We start from the raw sequence: 13,614 nt of genomic DNA on the forward strand, positions 1-13,614 counted from the left end.
GAGAAAGAGGGGGAAAAAAAAAAACAGAAGAAAAAGAAAAAATAAAAGATCTGTAACTGTGGTGCATAGTTATTCCTTCAAGCTTTTTTGTTATGTACACCAATCATCATATAACTTTAGAGTAGCGATGATGCCAGATATTTGTACGTCAATAAAATCTGAGAATAGAATATACAAACTTTTTCTAATCAACTTCCAACTCCTAGTTTAATTTTCCACATTTATACTAACAGAAGAGCAATGCAGCATGAAATTGTCAATTCTAGTAGACAATTCATTGCTACTAACACAATCTTTTTTGCAGTTGTTACAACGTAAACAAAATTTTAGTAGAAAAATACTAAACCTGTTCAGATGTGTTATTACATATTTGAAGACATCATAGTTCACTGGGTGGAATTTCTTCACGATTTCTTTTAACTCATGTAGCCGTTCTGTCTTATCCAGGATTTCTATAGAAATAAGTGACACATTGTGATACACCTAGAAAGACATACTGAAATGTTGCTAAGTCTTCTTCCTAGTATAAAGGTACAGATAAGATACCCACAGAGAAATAACAAGTGAGAAGATACTTGACAAAATTCCTATCTGCATATACTATTGCGTAGAATAACTTCTTTATTATAGAGGTAACTATCTAAACACAAAAATATTTATCTGTATTTAAACAGAATTATTTATCTGTGTTTAACAGCGAAGAACTACAAGATTAGCTCGTTGGTTTGTAGAATGGCAACTAACAATGTGACAGGGTCCTTGCTTGTTAGATTTTCCTTTGCTTGCAAAATGTTATGACTTCAATAAAATCTGTAAGATTTATTTGGACTGAAGTTGCATAAAGATTTGGGGGAAGGAAGACATTCACATGGACTTAGAACATCTTAAGCTCATCAGTTATTCAAATAATTTAAAAAAATTATGAATAAGCCTGGTACAACTATTGTAAATATACTGTTTAAAGGAGAACAGGGATTTTCAGAGGCCCAAGAGGAAGCAAGCAACATGTAAGAAAGGACTATGGAATAAAATAATATTTTTTAAAAAAACTAACTAATGCTGCTGCTAAAACACTTGCAGAAAATACCACTGAAGTGTTATAGAACCATACATTCTGCAGAATGTATTTCTATTCCATGTAATTCATAACAAAATGGAATACAAGCTCATCTCTATTACTTGACTGCATTGCTATAAAGAAATTTGGTGTACTCTAGCACTGTAGAAATAACATCAAATATGCTCTAACATACCCCAAATAGAAATTTAAAGCAGTATTAATGGCATTTTAAAACAGTGATTGCACTTATATTCTAAGCTACTGAATATTTTGACTGAAATATAACTAATATACTTTCAAGAAAAAATAAAACCTAACTAATTACATTAAACAAGCAATTTTCCTGAGAAGTACAGCAGAAATACCACAAATAGGTATCTACAGATATCATTCAAAAATACAAAATTTCTAATGGACTATATATTAATCAAGTCTAGGCCAAAGCCTTAGGTTTATGCTAGTATTTTTGTGTTTTGAACAAAAAAGCATTAAGAATACTGTATGTCACAGTTGTATCCTGCAAAAATGCATAGCAGACTTTTTCTGAAACAGTTTGCTGCCAATATAAGAGAGATACTCTTTAAAAACAAGGGAACAATTTAGTAATTTCACTTGGAAGTGTCTGCAAAATGTTTGTAAGGCAAACAAAATTAAGCATTTCATCTTATAAGGATTTCAAAAAGAATGTGAAAAAAACTCTGAAAGGGAATTACCATAATATTCCATAGATGTGTCTGATTTCTAAAGCCTACTTTGAATGTGAAACTTTGAATTCATAAAGTTGTTTTTTTTTCCCCTGTTAACAACTGCAATACAGTTCCAAGAGTTTTCATCATATGCAGCACTAATATAGAATGGAAAAAAAGTAGATTCCTCCAATTAAATTTTCTAGGAAAAGGGGAAATAACAAACTACAACTTATTAGAAAAAAATAATTTATTATGTTTATTTCATCACACAGTTCTGTTAAAATTAAAGAATATTTTAAAAGTACTTGTCTAAAATTTTTAAAAATAATTCAGTACAGCTACTCCTTTCAACATACAATGAAGTAAAAATTGCAATAAGGGCAATCAATCTAACATAATTAGATCAAGACAAGATTGTTTATTACTTACTTGATGTTTCTAACAACTCTTGATGCAAAGAGTAAGGAATTAATGGATCTGGCAGATCTGCAAAAAAAGCTTTAAGAGCCCCAGCCACTGCATTTACTGTTACTCCCATAGACTCTAGATTGATATTATGATCTGTAAAACAAAGTTAAAAGAGCAGTTTAAGTAAAACCTGCAGTTCTCATTCCTCACAGCATTTTATGAAAATGAGAATGTATTCAAAACACTGAAAATGAAAGTGTTGCCAAACATGTGTTAAAACATGCACTAAAAGTTGAACCTGTGAATAAGGTGCCATCACTTTGACCCACATGAAATCAAATATAAGAAAATCTGACAGTATAAGACGAGAAAATATAAGTTGCCTAATTCTCCATGCAAACTTAAAAGCTTTTCTGTTTGCCATTACCTGGCTTGTAATTAATTAATTTTGCCCAATAATAAGTTTCAAACTGTATTTCCCAATTTTTTTTTTTTAAAACCGGTACATCAATTTGCAGGATTCATGTAATTATGTTCATGTGACTACATGAAACCTTTTTAAAAAGGACAATAAAACCTACCAGTGACCACACATGGACAAATCTAGTATTATACTCAAGATTATCTGAAACAGCATAGTAAGGCATAAAAAAACTAGTACATTTATTTTCCTTATCATCTAGGAGGAATTTTACTATTTTTCACAGGCTCAGCTTCATGATTAATATCCAAGAACTTTTAAGAACTGTTTTCATTTTGAAATATCAACTGAGATCATAAATTAAATGAGAAAACAGAAGGAAAAAAATAATGTTGACCCTCTCTTAACACATCAAAATGAACAGCATAACCTACCAATCATATTACAGTTTATTCTAGCATGAGGAATGTTGTGTTCGAAATTTATTATCAAGATTTAACTGTTAATCCATATTATTCAAGAGAGCTTTTAATAAAATAAGTATCAAGTAGTACTACTTTTTGGGGAGATAAGGGAGGGAAGTGAATGGCTTAATGCCTAGGACTGATGAACTATTAACACAAGGAGCAGCTAGGACTGCATTTAAACACTTTTAAACCTAGAATACCACCTAGAAATTATTTTAACAGCACTTAAAACCAGCTGCAACAAGATTCTAACCCATCTTTGGTTTATACACAGCTTCATTGGTAATAACCTGGCCTATACCAATACAATGTACCAGAGCATTAAGTACTCAGGGCTATGGAAGTTAGTTCAGAAGTGCAACCCTTTTATATTGCACTATGATAAATCCATGGAGAAGTCAAGTTCTGTTTTGGCTTTAAATAATAAAATCTGTCATTACCTTGATCAAACTGTTTCTGAATGTTGTCTTGGTCTGTTTTATTCCCACTAACACGGTACAGGCCTTCAGTACATAATCCTTAGAAAGGGAGAAAAAAAATGTTCAAAGACAAGTGTATATACTATAGAGCAAAACAGAGGAAGTCATAATTACTCAGAAACCAAAAGTAGGAATAGAAATCTTAAGTGCCTAAACAGTAACACATTAACCATAATAGTGACACAGGACTACCAAAATACAAAATACCAGTTGTCTACTGAGTCCACTATTCCATTTAATGAGTCACAGGAGACCACATTGTAGGATAACAAGAACCTGACTGCAGGTATTCGTGGAATAATTTACCCAAAATTATTCTCTTCCTTATCTCCGAGACTGCTGTTATTTGCATCTTTCTTTTTTTAAATAATCAAAATCTCAATTCTAGGGTTTGGTACCCACAGAGTTTACATTTTTAAAAACTGTCTTCACAATTTGGGCTTAATAACTTACTGTGGCAAGCAATAACACATTAATAAAATACTATCCAGAAAAATCAAGCATTTGTAATTTATTCCAGATTTCTTAATTTCATGATGTAACACACTCCTGTATGAGACAAGGACTTAATCTTCTAACATAATTTCCCTTTTACCATTTAAATTTTATAATCTTTGCATCCATTTCCCCTCACTTTTTTCCTAAGTTAAATTATCACATCATTTATAAGTCTTTAAGGGGCAAGGGAAGAAGGGAGAGGGAGAAGGCTATTAGGAAGCAGAGGTTCTCCAGGCTTCTTGTTATTACTTCATTTTACTTTGTTATGGAGTCGTCATAATTACAGCAGCCATCCTAGGTAATCAACATTAAAAAATACACCTTTATGCGCACACACACCACAGACACACTTGCTCACTCCACTCCAGTGATTATGCTTCCTATCATATTGCTAACTTTTTTGCCCACAGCTACTCACGGAATGAAAGCGTCCATCGTGCTAATCACTCCATTACACAAGATGTTTTTCTTTGTTAATTTAGAACCCATTAAGGAATACAAGCAGTTCATAGTTCCATAATTCTCCAAGTTACCTTTACAGGCACAAAATTATCTACATGCTAGATCTCTGTAACAATACATGGTTCTATTTAAAAATTCACACATTTTAGAGCTTTATGACATCTCTTGGCTTTTTACCATCATGGCCCAGTAACTGAATGCATTTTAGATTATCAGAGCAAGATGTAACTCCTCCATCACACCACAGTCATCAACTGTGCCTTTTAAGTTACCAAGAAATACTAGGAATCCTGTTACAGTGCTCAAAGTACAGCAAGCACTGAACTGCTTGATACTGCTGGGAAATTTATACTAATTAATTTGGTATCAACTACTCTAACTCAATTTTTCCTTCTTAATGTCTCAACAATTCACATGTCTCTTTACTGGCTGCATCAAGGCTTTTTTAGTAAGCTTTTCTTCAATAAACTTTTATACCTACCATTTAGCTTCCCAAATCCATAGCCAAGAGTTTTCTCTCGTAAATATATACTTAAACAGTCTTTTCAAAAAAATTGAGCCTCATTCATTGACATCCTCAAAACGCACCAGGAGGTATAATTTGGTGGCACAGGGGAAAAAGTGGTTTCAATGATGCCATGATTTCCACAGCTGGAAGGGGTTTCAAACCTGTCTTCAAAAGAATGCCCTGAATGTGCTACATGCTATCACAGACAGAAACACTTTGCATTCCTCTTCCAGATGTTGTAAATAAATACACACACAAAATGACTGGTAGATAACAACAAGCTAGGATCACGATTCTCTTTGTTTAATATGGGAGAATTCTCAGCTGGAGATCCTACAGCCCCAGGGTATTCTGTGTTTTATCCAACTACTATTCAATTTCTTTTGGCACAAAAGGAATTGAATGTGCTGCAACAGCATTTTCTGAGAAGTCTGATCCAGCCACTGTTTAGCAGGAGTATTTAAACCTTGAATACTTGAACTGGGCTGCTCTGGAGACAGCGATGCTCTATTGCAGTATCTGGGCTTTTTTTAATCTTTTTCTACTATTTGATCATGTAGTAGACACCTCTTTGCTCTGACCGGTACAGCTCTGAGAAACGCAGAAAGACAACATACAGTACTTCAGAAAATTTTCAGGTTTAAATAAGGAGATGCCTACTGAATTTAGACATCTTCCAAAAATAGCTAAGTACTGTAATTCTGGATTAAGCTAAATTCGTCTTTTAAATTTTTCAAGCAAAGATAATTTTTCTTGCTTGTATATTCTAGAAAGTAACACTTCATGAAATGGTTGGTCAACTGTCATTATACTGTTTCTCTAAGGCACACAAGGAGACGAGTTTAATCTGTTTTTGTGCCTACCCACAGCTAGAAGTCTGAAAGTATAATTTTTAAGTAATGCTTCAATTCTCTCTGTTGCCTTTTTATTATTCAACCAGGTCTCTGCAATGCTTCTAACATCAGGACCTTCACCAAGTATAAGATGCTCTAGTTCACCAGCTTTACCTTTTAAACTTCTTGTGTATCTATAATGCATATCCATATTGAGATAGAGAGAAAGCACACAACATTTATTTTTTCTTGCCAGCTTTTTAAAAATTCAGTTCCTTCATCTGCAAGCCCATTGATTTTTTTTCAGAATTCTTATCTATGCTCTTATCCTGCTTCCCTTCTGGTTCAGCTGTAATTTTCAAGATATCCTTACACAATGGCTGTTGTAATATTATATATCAGAATCATCTGATTTATTTGCTTCTCTGTCCTGCTAGCTTTAATACACCTTTAGGCTTAAAGAATTAGATCCTCCTTATTTCAAGTCACCATAGCCTATATTTACTTCAAGACAGAGCTCATCTTGGTCTAGACTATTCCTTTCTCAAAGTACCTCCTAGTGCCTAATAAATTCTCTTCTGGCGCTTTCTTTTGTGCTGCTGATTGTAATCAGGGTTCCATCCCAATTAACTGGAACCTCACATGGGGTTCAAAGCATTTCAAAGAAAGTCAGCATAATGGATCTGCACCTACATGCAAACTCAGTTTATAGGACACTTCCATTCTTAGGCACCAACAGATTTCAGAACTCTTAGTTCCTCCATAGAACATAGGAACTTCAGCACAATGGCAGACCGAAGTCTACCTGGTACAATATCCAGTTTCCACATCAGTAAGTATTATATGCCTGAGGAGAGAGGTAGGAAGAGTAGAAGGGGATAAAAAAACAAAACAAAATGTATTCTTCTGTGGTATATACTCCCAGCTTCCTGCAGATGGTGGCTTATATAAGCTTTTGCATAAGGTGTTGTAATGGTCACTTGGGGATTTATCCTCCACTAATTCGTCCAAACCCCCTTGAGTCATTTACTTGTGGTCTTCACAACAACCCACAGCAAATGCAGTTTTGTAATTCAGGAATGTACATCATGAAAGCACATGGGGTTTATGCTCAGTACCTGAAGTCTTCATGAAATCTTTTTTTCTCGATTAACAAGAAGCAGTAACTTCTCTACTCTTTATCAGCACCAGTTTTTAAAATTTATATTATTTCCCTTCCTCAGAAATTTTCTAAGCTAATCAATTCAGTCCCTCTTTATCCAAGAGTTACTATTATTGTCATATGCAGTATCTTTTCCAATTCTTTTCTACTCTAGGACAGACTGACCCGAATTGTAACCAGTATTCAAACTGTGTGCACACCATGGAATGACGTAATAGCATGATTTTTCCCCATATCACTCACTCGTAATTCTTTTAATTCTTTTTGCTTGCTTGATAGCAAGTACTGAGAGTTGAAGTTTTCAGACAGCTGTCTATGAAGATTTGAAAGCCTGTTCCTGAGTGACAACAGCTATACTAATATTTAGTCTGCTGAAAAGTCACACAGTATCTGCCAACTTGACATCCGTAGCCAGGTTCCACTATCACTGTTCTGTTTACATTTCTGAATACAAGCCATCTAATCACAGCAAGTCTGTCTCTCCCCAGTTTAATTCCTTCCCTTACATTAAGCAGTTGAACTTTTCAGGAATTACTCTCCACTACAACAGCCGAGATTATCATTCACACTCTTACCTTTGAAAATTTTGTGATCTATAACATTCTGTAATTTTATTCCACAGATTGAACTGGTGTACCTCTTCTCAAACCCTACGCTACCCAGAGTTCACAAAGGAACCACCACCTTACTGACCCAGAATGGTAATTTCTACATACACCTAGAACAGATGTAATTACAGAGTAAAGAATCCAAACTCTTAACAAGTAAGAGTCTAGCACTACATCTACTTACATGAAATAAATTTAAAATTCTACATTTAATATGTTCTTATCTGTGCATATCAACACTGTCATTTAAATATCCCTGACATTCAATCCACACACTGAAAACCAGAACCAAAAATGTCTTACTGCTTCTTGTAATAAAATAATTCGTAGAATATTGAAATGTTCAATAAAGAGTAGGCAGTGTAAGAAAATAAGCCGTATTCTGAGAAAGACTAAAAAAAAAGGAAAGCTCTCATCCAATGCTGAATTAACATTTCTATAATTTACATTAACCAGTTATTAAACAAGCTCTCAATCATTTTATGAAGTGTCACTCAATCACATATTTCATGGCCTGTTCATTTCAAATAAAGAATAAAAGACTTCAATTAATATGACTTGACAAAACGTGCCTAGGAAAAGGTAAGTGCATTCTTTACTTCATTAAAAACCAGTGACATCTGAAGATAGTCTAATTTTCTGGGCATATTAGCTCTTTGGTCACTTCGGGCCTAGAGAAAGCTAGGGGAATAAGGAGCAGCAAAAGTACCATTAAGTCCTCTGCAAAAGATACTGATATCTTGGTCCTATCTGCATTGTTTAGGAATTCTTTACATAATTCCCATGACGCTTCCTGTGAAGAGTTACCTTAATTAGCAATACAGCTCAAGTGCACAACATGTGTTTATGAATATTTAAAAACATATTTGTTTACAGTTTTCAATGATTCTCACACACTAATAAATAAACGCATGTGCTCCTCCTCCACCCGTCTGGTAGTCAGTCTTCCATTAGGAGAAATAACTGATGCCCATTTCCCCCTCCTCTCGAGTTTGGACAGAGTTAATCCCTGTTGATTAATTCCAAAGTTGCAAAACGCACACTGGTGTACAGTCTCCTAAATACTAAAACCTGTTCTATGCCAATCTTGAAGTGATCACAGAAGGGATCCTCAGGAGGTCTAGTCCAACCTTCTGCCCAAACATGGGTCAATGCTGAATTCAGATTGGGTTGCTTATCTAAATCTGATCTTGAATATCTCCAAGGACAGAAAGCCCACAGTCTCTTTGGACAACCTGAACCAGTGCTTAAATAATCCCCAGAGCAAGAGTTTCTCCTTTCTTTCTAGTTGGAATCTCATATTTTAATTATCATTCCCTCTAATCCTCCTGCCATTTACTTCAGTATTTTCACCTTGCTGCACCTTCTCAGTAACCTCCTCATAGCTACAGGAAGCCACTTTCGGGTATCTCCTCAGCCCTTCCCTCTCCAAGCGGAACAAACCCACAGGTCAGGAGCTCCAGCCCCTGACCCTCATCTGCTAGGCTCAATCAAGTTTGTCAACACCTTTCTTGCAGCATTTCAGATGAGGTCTAACAAGTGCCAAGTAAAAACGAATAATCACTTCTGTTGCTGTAGCACCTACCCTTCTGCTGGGACAGTCCAATGCAGATGGCATCGTTAGCAGGATGCACTACTGACTCCTGCGTAGCCTATTCTCCAGCATGACCCTCTGACTCTTTTCAGCAGCGTTGCTACCCATCCAGCCAAGTCCTCAGCACATACCACTGCAGGGGTTTAGTCCTTGCAGTTCTAGTTGCAGGACCTGGCATTTGACCTTGCCGAATTCCATCAAGTTCCTGTTCTCCCATTCCTCCCAGCTTGTCTACGTTCCCCTGAACAGAAGTCCTGGCCTTGAATATATACTAACTACACCACCCACCCTCGTATCACTCACAAATTTGATGCATGTACAAAACATACTGTAAGGCTATTTAACTCTGTTCTATATATCTATCCAGAATCAAGAGTAAAAGAATCGTGGCCTATGCACTTTTTTCATAAATGTATAGCTTCATGGACAGTTGAGTCAACTTAACTCATCATTGTGACTGAAACAGATGGTCTAACTCCCTGCCTCATCCATCACTCTTTCTGTCCTTCCCTTGCCCCTAGCTGCACAGTCCTGCTCCCTGCCTTGCACTTGTTTGACACATATTTCACCCTTAACTTACCAGCTGTAATACTAAACAGCAGGACCTGGTCCATTTTTTCTGATGTAGCTTTTTAAGACCATGAACTCCACTGATTCAGACATGTCTGACAAGTGCCCAAAATGAAAACTGGCAGAACCATACAGCAGGAGAGGATGTTACTGGCTGTTACACTGTTTCTCATCATACTACCCTCAGAATGCCAGGTCTCATACACCAGGCCAGGGGGGTATGGCCACTCTTGTCCCATTCTGTTCTCTCTGTTCAACAGAACAGACTCCTAAAAGCCTGTAGCTCTCCCAAGTCCTTTGAATAAAAGGGGAGATAATCCACCTTGAATTTCTGGAATTTGCAGCCACCATGAGTATATTTCAATGATTTACCAGCCTTTTCACCTCAAGTGGCTCTGCAGATTCCTTTGCCTATTTCTACCCAATCCTCATTCTCTGGAGATAAACTTCGTGTTATCTATACTTTCAATGTCAAAATCTGGCCTCGTGGCAGATTCAGTGTGAAAGACCTGGGTATAACTTAGGTGGGAGGGAAATTCACAGAAGGCAGTATTCTTTTACTTGAATTACCTCTGAAATTGTTAACAGCATTACAAAAAGGTATAAATATCAAAAGCAGTAATTACTGTACATATACTGAGTATGCAATTTTTCATTTCACCTATAGGTCTCCAGAGTGACCATGTGAGACATTAAATGAGATATAGCTCTGAAATTCATTCTTCCTTCTGTATTCCATTCCTTGTCTCACATAAATTGAGTAACTATTTTATTAAAATACATATTATTCTAATAAGCATCTTTTCCCTCAATTATTTCATGCAGAATTAACACTATTAATGCTATCAGTTTTCTATGAAATATGGAATCTAAAATTTCTAATCTTGTCAATCTGTCAATGAAGCACATGGATATCAATACTCTACAAAGATTTAAAAAAAAATTTGAAAACATAAGAAATAACATTATTATTATTGGAGTTGATTATAGTCAAGAGCTAAATTTATTAAATGGCAAAGCTGTGCTAGTATTCATAACATTAATTGGATGCCTCCTTCCTTGGTAAACAGAATTAAGTGTAATTTATACCAAACTCTTCACTAATGTGAAGTTTACAAAAAGGAAATCCAGAACACCAATTAACAGAATATTGAACTATATATAAAAAAAAACCTCATATGCTAATACTATTAGTTAGCATGAGTAATTTTTGCCCAAATTATTATAAGTTTGGGAAAGTTAGAAATAATCAACAATAGTACATGTTGAATAGCACACAAAGAGTACTTGAAATTAAATTGGTAGCATGTGAAACAGCATAAAAATGTTAGTAATAAAACACTTGAGCTACAAACTTGCCATAAACATGTAAACTTTTTACAATGAAAAAATTAGTCATTCAACAGATATTTTTACACAGTATTGCAGTATAAAATTCAAATCATACCAACATTTTGTTGAAGCATTAAATTAGCCTTGGGAAATCTGTATTTCTCTCTCCAAAAAAGCCATCAGAGTAACAGAATATCCTCCTTACTCTCTACATGATAATTCTTAGAGAAACACAGAATTCATGCCATCAATATACCTAACAGTTTAGCTTCAAAAATTATCTCAATTCTGCTGCCCACATTTAGAAAAAAATGAGTTGTACTGAAAAAAGTACTGGTCTATGTTGGATAGATTTTTTTTTTTTTAATTAGTAGTTAATTTTTTTTTCTAGTAGGTCTTATCATAGCACCATTACTTCTATACAAAAACAGCCACTACAGTTTTTTTAAAAATCAACACTGAACTCTAGTTTCCCTGCTAAATACATTTTCATAAATCTAGTTTGCAGAAAACTAATACATTTAAATTCATTTCAAGTGATGTAACAAAATGACCTTCTATTCGGTCCATCAGGAGAAAGCAACAAAATATACCAGAACAACTGTTTCATCAAACTCTTTTGGAAGCCCCAAACTGAAAATAACTACCAATGTCAAAAAGTCAATTTAAGTAGCTGCTTTCAAGAGCAAGTTACATGATTTGCAAAGAATGTGACAGAGGTAAAAGCATACAAACATCAGCAGTTTATACATTATGCTATGTCACTAATTATAGAAAAGTGTTCATATAGTCTGTAAAAGGTTACAGATAAGATCACAATATCATTACCAGAAAATAAGTTTTCCTGAAAACATTATACATTTATACCAAGACGTTTAATGGAAAACTTGATAATTCACCATTATCAAGTTACTTACCTTAGAGATAAAAATTCTTTTGATCATCTTGTTCAATGAACTAACAAGAAAGAGCTCTGACAACCAACAAAAAGATTACTCATCCTGCTATAATTACAACGAATTAAAAAACGAAAGGGTTGGATAAAGAAAAGGTTTTCCTATAATCATGGACAGTGTGTGAATACACAAGCAAAGTTTGTTTAGGTTATTTAGCCAAGCTTTCCACATTCCTTATCCAGAAGTCACAGGGTTATTAAATTTAAGGTAATCTTACATGGTATTGTACAAAACTTTTCTAATCAATAGGTTCCAACAAGACAAAGTATTATGTGCTATTACTGCTTTGTACTATTAGTATCAGCAACAGTACACACTGCTGCTGAAACAGGGGTTCTGATACTACTTACTAGGTTTAGATCTGCTCAAGTTAACCACTTTGCTCCCTCAGTTTCTGCTTCCAGTACTATCAAAAAGATTCCAAAGGGATTCAAGCCCTACATTATCTTTCAAAAAAAGAAATTAGTTGATTGCATAAAGCTAAAGCATTTCAGAATAAAACTTCTTCTTCTTGGAAAATACCAAACTTAACAGGAACACACCGAAAATACCTACCTCTGTAGGCCCTGACTTAGGATCCCTGCTCTCTACCAGATCTCCCTTTACCCTGACAGGTTCCATATGGTTCCTTCAAAAGAAAATTTTGCTGAACTTTTCAGCTCCTGGATTTACTTTATTTTTTCTAAACTGTCCCTCATCTACTGATGCACACCTTTTTTTCTTTTTTTTTTTTTTTTTAATAAGGATATTCCAGAACAGTATGGTAACAAAAATCTTACGGTATTTTCTGCACAGGCTCAATTCTTTCAAGGTTTATGGTGCAGCAAGAATCTTCAAAGACACTTTCTGACATTCTCTTCTCATATAAGCATCCAAAACAAAGCAGAGAAAACTGGTTTTCACACCGCATACTTTCTAACCTCGGTCACAATTTAGATGAGTGGGTATGAAGCACAGCCTTGTAGAATTTCATGAGGCAGAGATAGGGAACATTAAAAATTAAGATTAGCCCTTCAATTTGTGATTAATCATATCTTCACAAAAAAATGCAATTCAGCCAAAGGCAAATTACATGTGGTAATACAAAGGGAAGGAACTGAACTCCATGAATATACCTTAAAGGGAAAAGTTAAACAAATATATCCACTGTAAGAGAAACAAATATATCCACTGTAAGAGAAACAAATATATCCACTGTAAGAGAAATATACTAATCAGCCTCGTTCAAGAAGAGTTGGAAACGACTGCATTCTGCAGACTGATCATATCCAAAACTTTATTTGTGGAATTTTCTCTCAGTCTCACAAGTCAGTGATGTGAATCTATCTCAGTACAGGATTTGAAGGCAATGCTAGTGAACATCCTCCTCTCAAAGGCAAAAAATATGTTCTACCAGAACACTGCTTGAAACTCATCAAATGCCTACAGAATATTAGCCCAATATAAAAATAATACACACAAAAAATAAAACTCCCACAGCCAAATATGGAAGTTGAAAAGAACAACTAAAGCTACTTACACAGGATCCAGAGTAGGAAAAAGAAAATCGTAATACAGATCAAAAGTA

General features: G+C 34.9%; 1 protein-coding gene across 1 annotated transcript in view; it reads right to left on the reverse strand.

The window, feature by feature from the left end:
• Positions 1-13,614, reverse strand: part of ARHGAP5 (Rho GTPase activating protein 5) — a 37,555-nt gene that overhangs the window by 6,410 nt on the left and 17,531 nt on the right. The window contains exons 3-5 of the mRNA XM_010282746.1: positions 3,486-3,563; positions 2,179-2,310; positions 347-452 (exon numbers count right to left, since the gene is read on the reverse strand). Coding sequence (XP_010281048.1) covers positions 347-452; positions 2,179-2,310; positions 3,486-3,563 — 316 coding nt within the window. The remainder of the gene's footprint in view (positions 1-346; positions 453-2,178; positions 2,311-3,485; positions 3,564-13,614) is intronic.

Source organism: Phaethon lepturus, unplaced genomic scaffold, assembly GCF_000687285.1.
Source record: "Phaethon lepturus isolate BGI_N335 unplaced genomic scaffold, ASM68728v1 scaffold6480, whole genome shotgun sequence".
Lineage (NCBI taxonomy): Eukaryota > Metazoa > Chordata > Aves > Phaethontiformes > Phaethontidae > Phaethon > Phaethon lepturus.